The 20,005-nt window shown below is 34.7% G+C and overlaps 1 protein-coding gene across 1 annotated transcript in view; it reads right to left on the bottom strand.

Annotated features, from left to right (window-relative positions):
* Positions 1-20,005, bottom strand: part of DOCK2 (dedicator of cytokinesis 2) — a 188,082-nt gene that overhangs the window by 20,755 nt on the left and 147,322 nt on the right. Inside the window, exons 34-41 of the mRNA XM_082771334.1 lie at positions 14,376-14,461; positions 9,873-10,029; positions 8,702-8,742; positions 6,660-6,750; positions 5,402-5,521; positions 3,546-3,635; positions 2,139-2,243; positions 1,322-1,463 (exon numbers count right to left, since the gene is read on the bottom strand). Of these exons, the coding sequence (XP_082627460.1) occupies positions 1,322-1,463; positions 2,139-2,243; positions 3,546-3,635; positions 5,402-5,521; positions 6,660-6,750; positions 8,702-8,742; positions 9,873-10,029; positions 14,376-14,461 (832 nt within the window). The remainder of the gene's footprint in view (positions 1-1,321; positions 1,464-2,138; positions 2,244-3,545; positions 3,636-5,401; positions 5,522-6,659; positions 6,751-8,701; positions 8,743-9,872; positions 10,030-14,375; positions 14,462-20,005) is intronic.

The raw sequence follows: 20,005 nt of genomic DNA, 5'->3' as shown, positions 1-20,005 counted from the left end.
TTTCTTGGCCAAAAAGGGAAACAATGTTAATAGAAATAAGCAAAAATTTACTAACATGAATTTTAAACTGGGCATTTTTATTTTTCACTGAGCTCAAACACCTACAGCATAATTTATCACACCGAATCATCAATTAAGTTTTAAAGCAAAGCCAACTTATAACGTCAGCATCATCTGTTACCAATTTAACTACTTAGCTTTAAGCATTTATAACGTCATGCTGTTTTTTGAAATCTGTACTTGAGTAGCCCATCTACCTGGGAGTTGCTTTTCCTATGAAGTGTTATGATTTAATCTGACTAATACGTTTGTAAATAAATATATAGTATTCTTATGTGTTTCAGTATATTTAAATCTCATACTTTCCAGTTAGATTATATAACTTTTTCTCATTTAATATATCTTTTGAAACTTGCAAATATAACTGAAAAAAATCTACTTTAAGAAAGGATAGAATAATATCCTCAAGATAAAATAAAAATATTTAAGAGACAAAAGAAGTTTATGGAAATGTGGCTCTCAAACAATGTGCTATTGTGGACAAGCCTGTAATACTCTTTTAGTTCAGTCTGCATGTAAAAATAAAGTAGTGTTACTTCTCCAGCAGGTTGCATGAGAACAAACTTAAAAGAACATATGAACCATTATAATATTACCTTGAAAATCTATAAAGGAAAATCAACAAGTGAAAAAAGTTTCTGATATAATGAGGTGGTCTCATAATCTGCTCAGCCAGTAACACTTTAAACCAGAACATGAAGTAAAAATGTGTGCAAGCAGCTGTTACAGTACTTATAAACAACAATAATAATTTAGGGCATTCTGGAAGGTGGTTAATGATTAGCATGCATCAATATTCCTAGGAAATTTCTGAGAGTGACAAAAGACATATTTTATGTGGCCAAGATATACATGTGATATCCAAGTACAGTGCCTGTCAGAACAATATTCTAGGACGAAAAGAATTTAATATCAAGTCACAAAAGGTAGGAATATGAGATAATAAGACAAGTTGCTGCATTAACTTTAGCCAATTTGAATGTTTGTCTGTTTTTGCCTCTCAGAGACAGTAAAGGTAAACTAGACACGAACTTGAACAAAAAATTCTACACCTTAGAATTGTGTAAGAAACAGGAGCAAACACCTTAGAAACAATCCATAAGAGACATGCAGGACATAAGTACAATTGCAAACTGTGCTGCCACTGTAAGAACCTTTCACCCCTCCCAGGATATTATTGTTGCACACAGGTCAACCTCTGATAGAAACAAGTTTCCCCAAACCACTTTGAATCTCTAATCTCCCATATGTTTAAGGATACATTGGCCAGGAGAGTTTTTCACATCCTCTCCAGGTGCTGAAGTGGTGTTCATCTTCTCTGCATTGGGAAACTGACTCATCAGCTGTGCCTGGAAGTCCTCTCTCCTCTCATATTCCTTCCCACGATAGATGAATACTTTGTTCTGCAAGGAATAAAAGGAATAAATACCAGATTCCTTGACGCTGAGGCAGAAGTTGCAGGTGTGTGTTTATCAATACAAAGACACCATAGATGTAAGTAAAGTAAAGAAATTCCTTTTGTTCTTGTCTCTCAAGTAAAGGAGTCTCTCAAGAAAGTCTTTCAAACACATTCTATGTTTCAAGTTTCACAGTTTCTGAATAGTAATATATAAGTTTGTTCTGCATGCTCCTTCTCCTTGGTGTTATGGAATGCCCTCATTTACAGTCAAGTCTATCCTCAAATGTGCTTATTTGTGGTTTAGTTTGCTTCATTTAACAAAATACTTATATAAAACCAGAGCACAAGGTGCAGGCTTCCTTTGGTTAGCACATTTTCACTATTGTTTTCCAATGCTTTCAAGGCATCTTTGGCCTTTAAGACTGGGAAAAAGGGGTCTTTCATTGCTTTTCATGTATGAGAAAAGCTACCATATTCATTGTATTCATTCATTAGTATGTAAGAAAGGATTTTTTTTTTTTTCTAGAAGAAAACATCAAATATTCAGGCTACTTTTACTTGCATCCAAGCAAAAATAAATCCAGGTCAAATATCCCCAGCGACTCATTTGCAACAATATACCTATAATTTTAGAAGCATATGAAAATAGGTTAGAAATAAAAAAAATATTCAGGTTTACCCTTAGAAATGTAGGGAATCCTTGGCCATAATATCCAACAGCAAAATAGTCTGGTTTCGGCCTCAGAATTTTCATGATGTTTTCATAGAACTTCGCTTGTTGAATCTAAGGGCAAAACCAACCACAACAATTACATCTGGTTTGTTTTATTTATTTTTTTTTACCCTCTACAATAGTATTATAGCTATCAGCTGATATGCAAGAGCAATCAATTATGAGTTGCTAAGCTACAGCAATAAACAGTTAATGTGCATAGGACACTGCTGTGGTACATTAAATATAATACCTAGCTTAATGAATATGGCTTCTATTTCAATTATTTGACCTCTGAATCAAGTCTACCCTTAATTTACTGGTGTGGAAAGAAAAAAAAAAAAAAAAAAAAAAAGCAATTACTGAAGCCATTCTTTGCATATTTTGTAAGTGTAACAGATAACATCAGTGAAATAATGCATTTAGAAAAAATCCATGCCTCAAATGTTTTCTGAGGTAAGCATCAACTCAAGCTTTTGCTCTAGCATCATGCTATGGTACTAATGATGTAAACATGAATGATAGCTTTCATAAAAAAAATGTAATGTCATGTGATTTTACTGCTTTTATTTCCTGTGCTATACTGATGAGATGTGCAACACTGCAACTTAAATGGAATTGGCAAAAATATTATCACAAATGAAAAGGTAAAGACATAACATTTAGTGGAAGGAAAAAAAGCTTTCATTACACACTACGTTATTCAAGAACATCATGTTTTGACTCCCTTGTTTTTCTTGCAGAAAGATTCAGGGATGTCTACTGAATGAACTCTAAGCATATGGTAAAGATCGTGGAAGTGTGGAATCTTGAAGGTGGAAGAAAAGAAGGTATGTTGGCTGGGGTTTTCTTTTTGGATTATTTCACTTAAATGTTCAACTACTTTCATTAAATCTGCTTAAAAAAAATAAACATCAAAACCTTTCTTCCTTCTAGCCTTTGAACCTAGTTGTAATTCCTTGTGATGTATTTCTTCCCTCATACCTGATTTGGACAGATTTCTTTCCTAAAATTTAAACAAAAATTCCAAGGAAAAATACAGCCAAATGTTTTTTCTAACATAAAGTACCACAAAGGCCTCAAAAGCCTGTCCCATCACATCATCTTTTTGTTGCAGAAAAAGAGAACATGCTCATCTCCTTGATAGGAGTTTCAAAATACTGTAATAAGTACAATAATGTCCATGCAACTTGAATAAATAGTTCTTTATGAATGTCTTCCACTGGAATTTCACAATACAGCAACATGATTCCTTGACAAATTAATTAAAAATCAATGGTAGACTACAAGCTCATAAGCAGCTCTATCTTTCTGATAGCTCTAAACTACTAATTTCTGTGACTAAAATAATTGAAGATCTGTATGGAATCTTACCAGGTTTTGGCTTAGAAGCTCATAGTCAAAAACTTCCTTTTCATACTGCTCTGCAAGTTCTTTGCATAAAGATATGGCTTCTTCCCACATCTGCAACATAACCACATATTCAAAAAGTAAGTTCAGTAATAACAAACAAGTCTTTAACACATCACTGTTTAGCTTCAGTTGTATTGATTATGCTGTCTTTATATTGCAGTCATTTATTAACTGCATATTTAGAATGGAACACCCAAGGCAATCATAAACTTCAGGAAAGCAGATTAATGTAGAGAACGAAAGTATTTTATGGTTCATTATCGGAAGGAATAAGTAAACCTACTTTTTTTTTCTTACAGTGAGGTTACCAAAAGTCACCTGAACTTTCAGATACAATAAACAACAATCATAAATCACTAGGGTACATAATATATAGAATATACTCCAAGCACAGGAGCAGTTTATGAGGGGACCGATACACGCTTCTCTTTAAAACAAACATTGCATTTTACAAGGAATTCTGAGACATACATACTCATAGGTAGCCTGGCATATGACAGCTCCCTTAGGCAGCTAGAAAATTACAAGGTTTACACTTAAATTACCACTTGCTCAGAGCAACAGCTTGTTTCTTTGCACACTATTTAATAGCTACCTCTGAAAATTACTGTAAGGAATTACAGAACTACATGGGAAGACTAGGACAGTTGCTCTCATCTGCTAAAGGTATTTCTGGAATGTAGCACAAAAAATGGTCCTAAAGCAAACTGAAACTCTCTCTCCTGAGGATATTTCTCAAATTCTGCAAATCTTCTATTTGGAGTAAAGGAGACAAAACAGTTTTTCTGAGCCTAATTCTCTACTGATGTAAGGTTGCTGGTGGTCATATGCATTATGACCATTTTTATGTAGGGCTATATACCCCTAGGCAAGATAGTTCTGAGTCCGAGAGGTGCATTCAGCTGCTTGCAAACCTACTCTGGTGTATCTGAGGAGAACAGGAATGCTAGGTAGAATACAAATCGCAAGGATTTGGTTATTCTGACACTGTGGGTGGGGACCACTACATCATAGTTACTTCAGATGCCAGGAAAAAAAATAATGCATTAAATGGTACTAAATTTTCTGCATGTTGCTGAAGCACTGAAAAAATCTCTACCTGCTGAGTTAAAGGAGGGACTTTTGTGGGGGTGTTACAGTTCTATTTTGCAAGAACCAGTGATGAATTGACTACCCCCCTTCATACCCTTGATTACAGCTGAACAAGACATACTGACTTACAGGTTTGTAAGATTGGACTTTGCAGTGGTGCAGCATTTTTCCATGCTTTCTAATCTTTTGCTTTACGTGGTGGGGGTGGGGGACAGGTCCCTCTTCTACCAGTGATTTCACATGTATTAACAGATTTCAGAGAAACTGAACTAAACTCAGGTGTTGAACATCAAACAGATACATTTTAAGTTTGGGATGCAATAAACTGACTTCTCTGGAAAAAAAAACAACAACCTCTGTCTGTTTTTTTTTGGGGGGGGGATAATGACTGAGTAGTTTAGAAATGCAACCTGTATAGTCTGTATTCTTTCCCTATTAAAGGAAAGTATATTCAACAGTTATTATTACTGCCTGACAGCACCACTGTCAGGAACACTGACTTCTTTCTTTATAAATATGATTATTGAAAGAACATGTTCATATTGAACAGATGTACCATGTGAATAAGCCTTCAGGACACAACTTTTACTTGACCCACATTTCAAAAAGGATTTCATATGCAATAATGAAACAAACATTTTCTTCAGAGAATACTCATTAAATGTTACAACACAAAATAACACATCAAGAAAAATTTGTGGTGTGAAAGAACTCTACAGCTCTACCTTTCCTTTGTCAAAGTATTCTATGATCTTCTCATACAAATTCTCCTTCAAGTGTCGATAGGTCTGTGAACACTGGAACTCTGTTGACATGACTTGGGGTGCACACTGTTCATCTGACCACTGAGGATAAAAACACATTAAAAAAACAGACAAAAACAAAAGGAAACAAAACAAAACAAAACAAACAAACAAACAAAACCAAACACAGATGTTGGAATTTAACATCTTTCCCCTCAAACCTTCACCAAATCTGGGATACTGCAAGTGCTTTATTTATTTATTTATTTTTTTCCTGTCTTTTTTTTTTTTACCCTTCCACAAAGATACTGGGAAAGGCACTGACAACATTTTCAGCACCTCTTCAAAAATGCTGTATTTCATGTAATAAACAAGACTAGACATAACATTTTTAAAACCATGTTCCTCTCCAGTCCCTGTGCCAATGAGCTGAATAAAAAACTAAGGGAGCAAGTTGGATCATTTTAAGTAATGTCATCTTGACTGATTTTTTTTTTTTTTGTATAAAATACATGCACATCATCTTTATCTACACCAATACATTATATACACACCTTGTATTTTTGCATGATCAGAAAAGTCAAAAAGAAGTTTAATTAAAACAGTACTGTGGAATGCAAAATTTAGATGGTTCTGCACAAAAATAAATTCCACAAGAAATCTTAAATTAATGTTCAAAAAACTTTACATTTTGAATTTTCCCTTGAAATGGAAATGCTTCTTACTGATCATCTCTACTGAAAACATCAGTTACAATGAGAATAAATACTAGCTGTAGAGAAAATAATTAGCAACTATGAAAGAAAGGAGGCATAATTTGTCACTGTGGTACATACTATTTAAAATTGCAAGTCAGGTGTCCCCCTGTGATAACTTAAAAAAGTGTTTAATTCTTATAATTGCTATATTTGGAACAGCAAGAAAGTAGTAAAATGAAAAACACAAGGAAGCTAAATAGCTTCAGAACTTGCACACACTCTTTTCACTTTGAAAAATATTTTTGCCATAATATTTAGTTTTACCAACACGTGACATCGAATCATTTATTGAAAGTAAAATTTCAACAATTAACGTTATTTTTTTTTTTGACCTATGACAGTATTTGAAAGTAGAAACTTGAGCACTCCTGAGGAAAGTAACTAAAATACAGTGTATTGGAAATTAAGACAAACACTTTTTTTATTTGTAAATTTTAAAAATGCAAAAGCTTAATTATATATTGACTTTAGAAAAATCTAACCTTCAAGAGCCATGTATGGAGCAGAAGGGTATAGGCAGCTTCTGTGTAATTCTCACAGTCTAAATGAAGATCTCGTAATTTATACAAATATCTGTTAGAGGAGAGAACAAGAGTTAGTCCAGATAGTAACCTGACTTGAATTCTAAGTATCAAAAATATTCTAGATAACTTCTAGATAATGGAAACCTGAAAGATGTCATGCAGTCACTACCCAAAGGGTCTTCAAGAGTGCTCCGAGAGAGGCTAATGTCTGCACATTTTTTTCAGGCTTTTTTGTCCTCTTTGTATACTGAAACATTGTGAAAAAAAGTAGGGGAAAGAGCTAACCTCTTTGTGAGAACTAAGAACTCCACTTCTGGGGGGAAGAAGTGTGCTTTGGCTTGAGGTCTACATCAGACCTCTGTGCCCATTATTTCTGGACTGTTATTGTTATTGTTAGTTTTGGACTCCTCACTACAAAAGGGCTGCTTTTGTGTATAAATATGTATAATAAAGTGCAAGAGGCTGGTGAAGGGACTAGAAAACAAAGACTTATGAGAAGCAGCTGAGGGAACTGGGGTTATTTAGGCTGGACAAAAGAAGGCTGAGGGAACACCTCACTGCTCTCTACAACCACCTGAAAGGAAGCTGTTGGTCTCTTTTTTGAGGTGACAAGTGATAGGACACGAGGCAACGTTGCCTCAAGCTGTGACAGAGGATGTTTAAACTGGATATCAGGATGAATTTCTTCACAAAAATGGTGATTAATCATTGGGAAAGGCCGCCCAGGGGAGTGGTGGAGACCCTATCCCTGGGGGTATTTAAGTGATGCCTGGATGTGGCACTAAGGGACATAGTTTAGTGATGGGAATTGGTATGTCAGGTTCATGGTTGGGTTTGATGATCTTCAAGGTCTTTTCCAACCTAGATGATTCTATGATTCAATAATAAAAAGAGCTGCCTTTCACTGTAGCAGTTTTTGATTGCATATAAATACATTGCACGTAAATAGATGAAAGCACAATGGTTAAAAAAATGGTAAAGAATAAAAAAGGAAAATGCATGTCGAGAAAGATAAAGCAGGTCCCTGTACAACTTGGCAAGGTGGTAAGGGCAGAATATCTGTTTTATATTGGCAATGTTCTTGATCCCTACAGCAGCATTGCTGCTATCATCCCAACCAATGCCTTCCACGGGACTTAAGACACACCTCTTCCACCAGCCAGATAGGAAAGAAAAAAAAAAAAAAATAATAACCTTCGCAATACAAGGTGTTACTATTCTCAGTTGTTGATGCCACTTAAAATGTGCCCCCCTCAGCAACGTCCCACAGGGAGCATTGTTTCGTTCCCATCCACTCCAGTTCATAGCTCCATATTTAGCACCTTCAATGCTCATCCCAGCTGGGATTCTGGTCTTTGCACTACAGTAGCTAAGGGGGAGGAGATTGTGCAGATTTTGTAGAATGAACAGAGAGGCAGGAAACTGAGCACTTAAACAGCAAGATTTGCTGTAGCTCATGTGCAAAACCCTTGGGGACAGTAAGAGGCTATGTCATGCAAAAAATAATTTGCCAGTATAGCTATAGCTCTTAGAGAAAAATGTTTTACCAGTAATTCTGCATTACATGTGGTGTTGCATATTTAAAGAGACTTGGCAGACTGCACAATTCTAGAGAACTTGTTTTTTCGTGCCATTCTAAATGTATGATACACCTTCCATCAAACCTCAGGTCTAACTACATTTTCTGTATTTAAAACAATAGACAATGAATGTTGAGTGATTTGGATCAGCTAGAAGTTCATGCCTGGAGAAAAAAATGCTGCCAATGAATACATTTAATGAACACCAAATTGCTGAGGGCCAGACAAAAAATAGATTAAAAATATAAATGAGACCAGGGCTACAACAGAGTCATTGTGGATAGTAAACTACCATTAAGTAACAGAAATTCAAGTACAGTGATAAAATAATAATAATAATATATAATAATAGTATAAGATAATATATAAGAGAACATTATTGCCATCTCCAAAGCAGACCAACCAGAGCAGCAACCATACCTGATATACATCCCTTCACGGTTAATGTCCTTGTAGAAGTTCTAGAGACACAAACGTTTAAAAGTTATTTCCTAATTTCTTTTATTAAAGCACAAGATATGAATATTTTGCTGAGGTTTTGCTTTTCTTGCTAATATTAGAGTGCAAGAGACACATTACATACAAACTATCTTAAGCTTAAGCCTGGCACTACTGCTGCTTCGATTAATATTATAATTAGTTATTAGTACTTGTTTTTATTACAAATTAATAATATATGTACACTTCTTCCAGTTCATTAATGAAATCATCAGTGAATGTTTTCCTGTTGGAGAAGAAGATAATATCGTTATCCAAAAGCATTAATATAACAAACTACATGCTCTGGCTACACTTGGTGGCCATGATAGAAGCTGGTATTTATTGATATTTATGCAAGCAACATTATTGTGCAATGTCTGTAAAGGGGCTCATTACAGGTATAAGTCCGTTTTTATCAGCATAACACTTTAGCATGTATTTGAGGTGCTTGGCTGTGCAAAACATCACAAAGATTGCCTCCTTAAGAATTGCAGAAATGTATACCACCTTGCACAGTGATTATTAAGGAACTGTGAGTCTGTGCATGTATATATGCATCATGTTCTCTTTTCCACCTTTAAAGCTGATAAATGTTCATTTTCTGCTTAGAGTAAACTTCCTGGTGGAGGAATATCTGTATGTGATGTTCTCACTATGAAATAGTAATAGAACAAAAGATGGGGTGGCCTACAACTAGATAAGAGACTTAAATATCTTCAGCACCTTACTGCAGGTGTATCTTGCATGCTTCTTCCCCAGATTTAAAAAATAGAATTGCTGAGCTGCTAAAGCAGAAAGCAGGTAAGTTCCTTGTGTTGTTCCAAAACTTTACTTTGCAAATACCCACTGTTACACTAAGCCTATCAACAGGTAAAGGTGTGTAAGTAGTGGACTTCATTATTTATTCACAGAATAAAAGTGGATAAAACATGCAATATTGAAGAACTGAATGGACATTGCATGTTTATGCATATATCCATGCAAATGAATAAAACAAGTTTGAATCATTATTTGAGCACTGTAGACCAGTCCCTTCTCCACAAAGATTTACTTTCACCTTTGGTGACTGGATTATGAAATTCTCATACAAGAATTACAAGAGAGAACATACCAGCAAGTTTACAGTGCAGCTCATGCGATTGTCCTTGCTTTCATCATTCATCACAGTTCGGTAATCCAGCAGCTTCTCCAGGAGACCTTTAACTAGGTTGACGAAGCTTTCAACCAAGTTAAAAATGCCAGGATACTGACTTGCACACTCTGTAAGACTGCAAACACAAACAAAATGATTTTAGAGTACTGTCAAAATCAGCAGGCCATCAGCTGAAACTATGTTTGGACATGAAGGCAAACATAGAATTAGAGCTACAGCAACTGCAGACTGCATTGTAAATTCCCTTTGTGGGCTGATAATTTAGGCATCCAGAGTCATACAAGATGACATATATGTATTCATTTTTCCTGTCCAACAATTACTGCAAATTCAAGGCAATACTCACAATTCCAGAATCAAATAAAATTGCACCTGTGGTATAACATGAATTCAGTTCTCTTCAGTGCCATGCTATGGAAATAAACATTAGACTTCACTTTCCTTGGTTATCATGCACAATAAAATACAATCATTTTTTCCTTCTCTTGGTATGGTTATGTGTCAGTAGAAAGTTTGAATCAACAAATTTTAAGTCTAAAAAGACATTCACTAACCAGACCCTACCAAAGCAATTTGCCCTTTAGAAATAAGCAAAAGCAAACAAAATTTCTGTGGGTTCAAAAATGCAGTTAGTCACCTTTTGATAAAAACTACAGGAAAGTCAGTTTTATACAATATCAGCAGATTCCTACTTACATTAACAAAATATTAGCATATGCTGTTCCTATTAAGTATTGGACTGATTTAAGAGTATATATAATTACAAGTGTAGCTATTGTCCTATATGTGTGTGTGCATATATATATTTATGTATGCACAAAAGTAATTACTTGTATATCAGGCAAATATAATAATACATCAAAATCACCATGCACCTCGTAGGAAAATGGTAGGAACAAGATAGCAATTGCAAAACCCACCCTGAAACTATTCTGTGTGCTAAAGTTGAGCAGTTTCAAGGATATATTATTCATAATTCCTGGCCTCTTAGTTTTTTCTCAATCTGTATGCAAATTCACTTAATAATTTATGATTAATTTTTAAAGAAATACTCAGTTTTTAACTTTCATTATATAATTTTTAGTTTTAATTAATCACAAAAATAAGTTTATACTCCTCAGAATCACATTAACTTTCTTCAGAAACTACATATTCATAATATCTTTGACTGCAAAGAAACCCTCCAAGCTTGGGCCTAGACTGGGGTCTCAGCAAAGTACTCAGTCTCAAAGTTCTCACTCAGAATAAAAACACACCTAATGTTTATTCCTATCCAAAGGAAAAGTCCAAAGGTTGAAAACAGAGTTGTTTTTTTTCCCGAAACAGAGTGTGTGGACATGTGCCTGAAAGAACATTTATATTGTACAAGATGTGAGAGATAACGGCTAACCGCTTGAAGAAATAACTGAAATAATTAAATTACCGAAACATGGCTTTTGATATTAAGCATACAGCAAACTTAACTGTGTTTAACTGGATGTTAAATATTAAATGATCTGAAGACTTGACAACCAATAAAATAGGCTGGAGCATGTTAAATGGTATTTGTGGAAAAGAAAGTAAGAAGGCCTCAGATTTATAGAGAAGACTGGAATACTACACAGGATGAATTATTTTATGTATGTACATATTAGAAATGGGATAAAATGCTAACAAGGGCAAGTACAGTCACCTACATTAGTAACTAAAACATGTCAGGATTCATTATCTGAGTCCGAGAAGAGGTTCAGCACAACTTGCATTCAAAAAGCTTGATTTTGATTCTCCTCCATTTCCTGCAATGGGGTAGCCTTGTCTACTGTGCTAATTAACAATGCCTTCTCATCTGTTCCATATTATCCCAGCTCTTCCATGATGTTGACAGCATGACAGCAGAGGACATAATTCTGTCATAGTGCATGCTAGAATTTAGAACTATGTACAACAATAAGGATTGCTGTTTAGATTTCTGCTGACCCTGTTTAATTTGATAGGCACTGGCAAGTTCACAGCAACCAACTAGTGTGGGTAAGTGCTGGTTGCACAGGTAAGCACCAGAATACAGCTATTGGCTCACCTAAATATCTGCATTTAGGTGACAACTGGAACTGTGCACAGTTACAGGAAATTAGTTGATGAAAATGAGACCAAAGGAAAAAATCTGGAGTACAACTTAACTGTGTTAGTTTTAATAGTTAAAATTTTAATAGTTAAAATTTAACTATTCAGTCAGGACAGGCAGATGGGGACAGAGGGCTGAAGAAAGTGTGATGGAAGGAAAATTAAAATGACTGGAGATAACAGGGTCCTACAGCAGACAGGTCACCAGCCTCTGTTTCAACTATCCCTCTACATACATCATTAGAGAACTTCAAGGATGAAACAAAAAATCTGAAGATAATATGAAGTGACATCTTTAGAGTTGGAAATCTTTAAGTGTCTTGATGTATTGTAGAGTGTGAGAGAGTACAGAGAAAAAAATACAGTAAAAATGTTAAAAGGTAAGTCAAAGGGAAAGGAAGGTACCCTGGAAAACCAGGAAGATCAAACGTTATGTAGGATATCTGATGAGACAAATCAACTGCATTGCTGCAAGATGGGGTTTATCTGGATAGGTATTCTCTAGAAAAATAATCGAAAGCAAGAGTAAACTGAAAAGATTGCAAACAATGTTACACAGCTCAGAAAAAGGATCTAATTGTCAAATGTGTCTTATATATGAGAATGAAGGAATATTTTTCTCTTAGCGTGTCTTACATCTCAGTTTGAATACATTCTCCAGCTTTAAGGTAGCGTAGTATTTCAAAACAGCTGTAAAGATTGTAGGAATGTGCAGAAAACATGGTATATAATAAATTGAAATATTGGGGCTGTTAACCCTAAAGAGAAGAGTAAAGGAAACTTGACAGCAACCTTCCATTCTTTTAAAATCTTCTATGAAGAAAAACAGAATAAATGATTCGTTATGTGGATAAAACAAGAAATAACTGGCTTAAACTGAGGCAAGGAAGATTTAGTATACATGTTTGGAAGAAAACTTACTAGCTGCAAGGAAACCTAAGCACTGCAATAAATGCCCACTGTGTCTACTGAATCCCCAGTATTAGAGATGATGAATTGTACTGACAGTTTAGGCAGGCAGCATAGTTCAGCCTTTGTAGCAGTGCAACTGAGAAAACTATCTACTTTCAGGTCTCTTCTAGGTCATACCAAGAGCTAGTCTGAATATTTCCTAAGACTGGTAGCCAAACAGTAAACATTCAAAGATGAAACAACAGTTTATTGCTCTCAGTTTACATAGGCATTGCATAATAGGAAGTGAAAATGACATTTTTAAGACTTCATCTTTCCTTGCTAACATATAAGTTTCAATGAAGTTTTCTGTAGCTTAAGAAGTGTTAGTACTGTTTTCAATCCTGCCTCTCTATACTTCATCTGTCTCATCATAGGAGGGAAGCTAAACTAATCAATATTTAAATGGTGTTTGACTCAAATGGTATTTGATTTAAATGGGGATTCTAATTAGAATATAATTAAATATTATTTACATAGTATTTACACATTAATTGTTCATATAATAGAGTATTTACAAGATTATGTTTTCCTTAAATACAGATTTTTTCTATTGTGGCATACACAGGGATTTCATGCTTCACATGAACTGGGATGCGATTTGCAAAGACGGCTACGCCCCCACACAAAAATACAATACATACAAAGTAGCAGGCTGTGAGAGCATCAAAAACACACAGTCAATGCTACAACGTCTATGTCTAGTTTCTGATGTAGCAGAAGTGCTATAGCGTTTTTAAACTTAATAACTAGTTAGGTCATTGGTGCTTGAAAAAGCATGTGAGGAGTTATATTTTTCTCACTGCTACAGTCTGTAAGTCACAAAGCCAAGAACAGTCTCAGAGGTAGGCACAAAGGTACCACCACTGTCCAGCAAATTGCACATGCCCCTGCCTCTAATGAAGACGCAGCTACAATGTGTGAGAATAAAAACGTAGATGGCCAAAACAATGAGGAGGTGCTATATCAGCTTTTAGAACTTCTTCAAAACATTTTTATTAAATCATATCCCTTTACAATACCTAGACATTGAGAAAGCAAGACAGACTGTTCAAAATGCTCTTTTCTTATTATTGTGACATAAAAACAAGGAAGGCTACAAGCAAAAATGGGGAAAGTAAAAAGTTTGGATTATCTTTGCTTTGAAGTTGGGTAGAGAAAGTAAAGTTAAGTATAATTTCTTCATAACATTGGTGGAATACAAAATACTGAAAAACAATTATGCAAACAGTTTCAATGGGCAAAACTACAATGCAAACCAGGTTTACTGAAACAGTATGCTATTTCTAGTCCCTTGACGGAAAAAAATCTTCTTAGTTTTGACTTCATTATAAAGAAATTCACCAATTTGAGAAGATAGAACAATAAGATAACAAATCCTGAAGACATTCGCTGTCATCCACTACTTACATTGACTCAAACAACTGCATGTAGTGTTCATCTCCACGTCCTCCTTCCACCTCATGGTCCAACTTCAAAATGATTTCATTTTCAAACTAAGAAAGAAAAAAAAAAAATCAAAACTGAGCAAGTATCTGGAGATGAAACACATTGCAAATTGGTATCAGAAGAATATATTTATGTAGCTATATCAGATATCTGGAAACTAATGGTAACTTGCAAAACTGTTGTTACAAGTATGTATTCAAGTTGTCAGTACTGATGGCTTGGCACCTCTTCAGTGTCATTAACTCCAACAAAATCTCTGGAGAATTTCTAGGTTAGCAATACTCCATTACCTCTTAAATAAACAGAAGTACATGTCAGATTATATTTCAACCCAGCACTTTGCAGGTTCACACTTGAATTACATAAAGGCTTAAAAATGCCATTGTGTTGTTGCGATATGAATATAAAATTATGATTTGTCACTTCAAAGCACTTGCAATACTTTACACACAGGAAATTGCCTTATCATTTTGAAAGGGTTAATCCAATCTAACATGTTCAGATGATATTTGTAATTACTTTTTCAGGCTTTACCATATTTTATGCAGACTGTATTCAAGCCCAGGTAATGAAAACCATAGAAACTACATTACATTCATATAGTGTGTGTGTGTGTTTGTTTTTTCCCCTCTCCAAGTACATTACTAAAACATTAGGATATGCATTCTCAAAAATGTTATTGCAAAGTTATACAGAGATAAAAAAGATGATTTATTTATTTGTTTATTACATATAAAATGAAAAATACCAAGGTATTTTGTATTTGTTTATTTAAAATAATTGATATCAATTGTCAATGTACTGGGAGATGGTTTCAAGAAAAATATACCCCCATTAATACACTCTGGTGTAGACCCATGCATTTTGGACCAAATTACTGGGTGTACTGGCCCACTGGTGTCCTTCAGACATGATCTAAAACAATTCAGAAAAACATGAAGTGCTCCAAAGAACTGATTTTAAAATAACATGTTAACTGTGGAAAACAGAAGACTAATTAAAAGTGATGTAACATAGAAATACTACATGGCAGAAGATAATTTAGTTCAATAAACTTAGCAAAAAGAAATACTGACATGAAAGTGTTGCAGGCTTTAAAATAATGATAATAAAAATAATGATAATAAAATAATGATAATAAAAATCACTAAAAGGCAGTCAGTCCATTTGCATAATTTCTCTCAAGCTTCAAATATTGTCCTGTAAAGAAACTGATGTATTTTTGCACCTTCATGCTGGAAACCCAGCACAAATAATAACTATATCACCAAAGGAAATCCCCTTCAAGGCAGAACCATTCTTCTATTAACCAATTTCTAACTGGCTCTAACTACGAAGGGAATACCTTTTATACTCTCTGGTTACCTAAGTTGGTTTGACCTTGTTCTGTGCTTAGCCTTCACTGAATACCTTCATTGCTTCTAAGCCCCTTTTCTGACTTTTCTTTGACTCTTCATTCTTTGACATCTTTTTGTCTTGTTATATTCAAGCCTGAGAATTTATAAAAGCATTTCAAGATTCATCACCTTGATTCATAGGCTGTACTTTCAGCACTGCTGAAAGTCTGCATATACCAATTCACTACACTGCCATTTCATTTGGGTATGCCCTCTGAAAGGAAGTGCAATAGATGGATCTCAACGTCTTACTGCAGCTAAGTCATTCCTTGTTCTTATCCAACTAATTGTATGTTCCGGTATAATATGAGAAATCAACTTGATATAGATTTGTAAAGGAATTGCACAATTGGAGAATAAAAAATTTATAATGTTTTTGAAACACTCCTAAAAACTTGATGTGGCTTTGATTGTCTGTTTTTGATCTTGACACAGTCACCACGTCTCATTCCACATCCCCATATTTTACCTAAAATTTTTGAATATCGTATGAATAGATTACTTAGATCTGGCAAATATTATATTCATTTTTTGTTTCTAATATTTTGTGTAGGTATTGTACATGTTGTATTGTTAAATACAGTGTGTTAAGATAGCAGAAAGGAAGACTGCTCATTTACATTGTCTGTTCTATTGCCCTATGAGTCAACTAGAGATAAAAAAACAAAGATAGCTAGTGCTCTGAGAGTAAACATGCAAGCTCAGATGTGAAATTTCTTCTAAAGATGTAGCACAGGAAAGACAAGAATGCAGAAGAGCACAGATTAGAAGATATTTGAGAGAAGCCATGAGCTCATTTGAAGCAGAAAGCACATCTGAAAAAGGCTTCTCTTGGTATTAAAGAAATTTTTGCGTTCTAATAAAATTTAGCCTCGGATATAAGAAGCCTTTCATGTCCTTTCACATAGTATTTTCAAGAAAAATGAGAAAAATCTACCACAAAGTTCTAGACAAGACATTAACCCATCAAGACGCACAGAAAAACAGACAAACAAAAAATTACAAAATTAGAGCTATGTTGAAATCAATCTCTATTGCTCTATGTGGATAAAGAGATAAAAAAAAAAGCATTGTGTCAGAGAATTCACTACTGTGCTGACACAGAAAATTATTCAAGAACAAGATTTTTGGCATATAAATAATTCTGTTTTGTCCCAGTATTTCAGTGTAATTGAAAGCTTTGACAGATGAGGATCCAGATCATCCCTTAAGAGAACTGGCAGCTTTTCATGGTAGAGAGAAATGCTATAATGTTTTACATGTGATGCTATCAGATGACCACAATGCTAGATATTTTTCCTCACTTAAATATATCATCATCAAAACATTCAATTCTTGCCAAAGTAGCTAAGCCCAAGGCTTAGCAATCATGATGGCCAAGTATTCCCAGTTTTTTCTCCATAATATTATGTGTCCTTCATTTTTTGTGTCCTGAGATTCGGTTGAATGGGACCAGCTAATAGCAAAGATCATTTATTTCAGAAAATAATCCAATCAAGTGATTTTGCCCTTAAAATCAAGATGTAAGAAAATGTTAAAATAACACCTTAAAAAAAGAAAGAGACATATAAGCTACATAATATGTAAAAATCTCTACTGGAACATCCTTAGAACTGCCCCTGAGGGCAACATAAGAAAATCCATTCTATTCACATTTATTTTAAAGCTAATGAAAAAGTATTACATGCTCACTACCTATTTACTGTAAAAAATTCTCAGGTTTCCTTTCCTCACAATATAATCCCATACTGAGACCGTAGAACTAGCAGGATTACTCAACCTGTATTCATCAAAATGACAGCAAGAAGCCATGCATCCAGCCTGAGATCTGCTGGGTCATCCTGATTCTGCAAACTGCTGTGGGGACAGAAGACTGGTTGTTGCTTCTCTCAAGGAGCTTTGAAAGAATGTCTTGAGTAGCCTGACTTCTACATTCATTACACAAAAAGCAAAAAATGAAGAACAGAAAATTAGGCTACACTCCTTTTTTGCTAAGGGTAGTGTGGGGGAAGGAGCAATTTCAACCACTACATATTTATCAAACCAAAGAAAACCAACAAAGTCACAGCTGCAAACATGTGAATCCAAAATTGTGCATACAGTACCCAATGCAGCAACTGATAGATGTGCTTTAAATAGAAATATTTGAACACTTCACAAGGAGTTGATGTGATAACACAAGAACTTGGATACATGCTGTGTAGTACATGCTATATAATGCCACTGACAGACAACTTTGCCAACTCAGCACCACATGTAGCATATTTTGAGATGACTGAGTACAAAAGTAATGTACTTACAAAAGTAACCACGAAAATATGAATATCATCATTTTAAATGCACTGTTTTATGAAATAGTTAAAATAGTGTGGAAATCTGAATGAAGAAAGTAGAGGAAGGGGAAAACAGGATATATATTTCTATTTTTTATCAGTGAGATGCTTACATATAAAAAAGGTCATTGCTGAATGTGAATGTATGCAAACCAAACACGCATACTACGCATATGACAAATAGAAATGTTAATAGCAGTATAGAACTAACTCCAGTAGAACTGAGCACCACATAGCCATCCAATATTTCAACAAAGTTTGCAGCAAATATTTAATCTCTGTGGCACACTGAAAAGGAGACAATGCTTCCCAAAATAGTTAATGACTTCAGATCTCAGAGGCTTACTTAAGAGAATTACTTATCATAAGTTTTTCAGAGAAAATTGAAAAATGTTTACTGGAAACAGCAGTATCCTATTCTGATTTTCTGATTTAATCTGATTTAAGTAGAAAAGTATTACTACATTAATACTCTTTCTGCATTTTTTTTTTAAATAGGTGTATCAAATAAGAGGGAACCTTATTTATTCTTGAGAGGCCATAAAGAATTCTGGTTTGCTAGGAGAGCTAATATGTCATGATCCAGAACAATTCTTTGTTCTCTCTGTCATTTGGAGGTTTTGCTACTCTAATAGTAGCTCTTTTCTGTAATTAGAATCCAAATTAAAGATTGCCAGAGAAACAGTACATACCATACCAATACGAGAAAATAAAGAACTATCATTGAAATATAGCAGAGGTATAAAGAAACAGCACAGAAAGAAAATTTGTTTGGCTGGTCCAGGCTGAAAAAGTAGTTTAAAGGGCTCAGAATTCATTTGGATGTGCTAGTGCCTATTTGTCTATTAGTATGGGTAATGCAGATACACAGCAGTTTGAGGACAAGGCAGTATTAACACAAAACATCCAATCCCATCATTTTGTAGAGCTCATGTCTGTGGACTTACTGCAGTAATGCAGAAACCCGTGAATACAGTGCAAGTCAAGCACTGGTTAAAAATTATCCACCTTTAAATCTTTCCTAGTACTTATTCAGCAGGCAGGGTATTGATGACTGCTGTAAGAGGCAATAATTTCACAGATTCGGGACCTGAACAAAAACCTCTTTCTAAGCATTTTTCCTGCAGTTTCTCAACAAGCTGGAGTAAAGGAGAAGAAAAAAAAAAAAAAAGCAGCTTGTTTCTTGAACCAAAATAAATAAAAAAGCTGGCAGAAATGTAGGAGAAAATTTTAATGAACCTGTGCCATAAAGGGATATTTCTCTTCTAACTTAAGTAGTGTGCCTACTTGTAACTGGTATTAACTAGGTTTTAAAACCACCTCTTATCTACCTTGTAGACCAAAGAAATTCCTGCAGCTTTGAACACACTTCCAAATCAACTACACAACATCTCCATTTTTTCTACATAGATCTATCTGAAGCACCAAGCCATCTAAACTTGGTTTCTGATAGTGGAATGATCTCACATCCATCTGAAATCCTTGCATGTAATAAAATATCATGAAACGAGAATAAGAAATATGGGTATTTAAAGCAATTATAAAGCACACGTCAGAGGAGCTTGTTGAAAACACGTTCACTAATTTATTAACATTTCACAGATTTTATCTCAGAAAATTACATGATTTCAACATGCCATGTTGCTAAGAATAAACACTTATCCAATAAACCTATCAAAAAGTACGTAAGCCCAAGTACACATCATTGGTCAATTGGTCAGCATTATTTGCTGTTTTCAACCAAGATCAGGAAGGAAAGTAATTACAGAATACTTACCCAGATGGCTTCAGCAATTGGTAGAAACCAAGGAAGGTATTAAAGTGAAAATACCAAACACAAACAGAATGATTTATTTGAACA

This window comes from Aythya marila (genome assembly GCF_965140915.1).
Source record: "Aythya marila genome assembly, chromosome: 14".
NCBI classification, from domain to species: Eukaryota; Metazoa; Chordata; class Aves; order Anseriformes; family Anatidae; genus Aythya; species Aythya marila.
The sequence above is the reverse complement of the archived record's forward strand: the minus strand, read 5'-3'. Positions and strand labels throughout refer to the sequence as shown.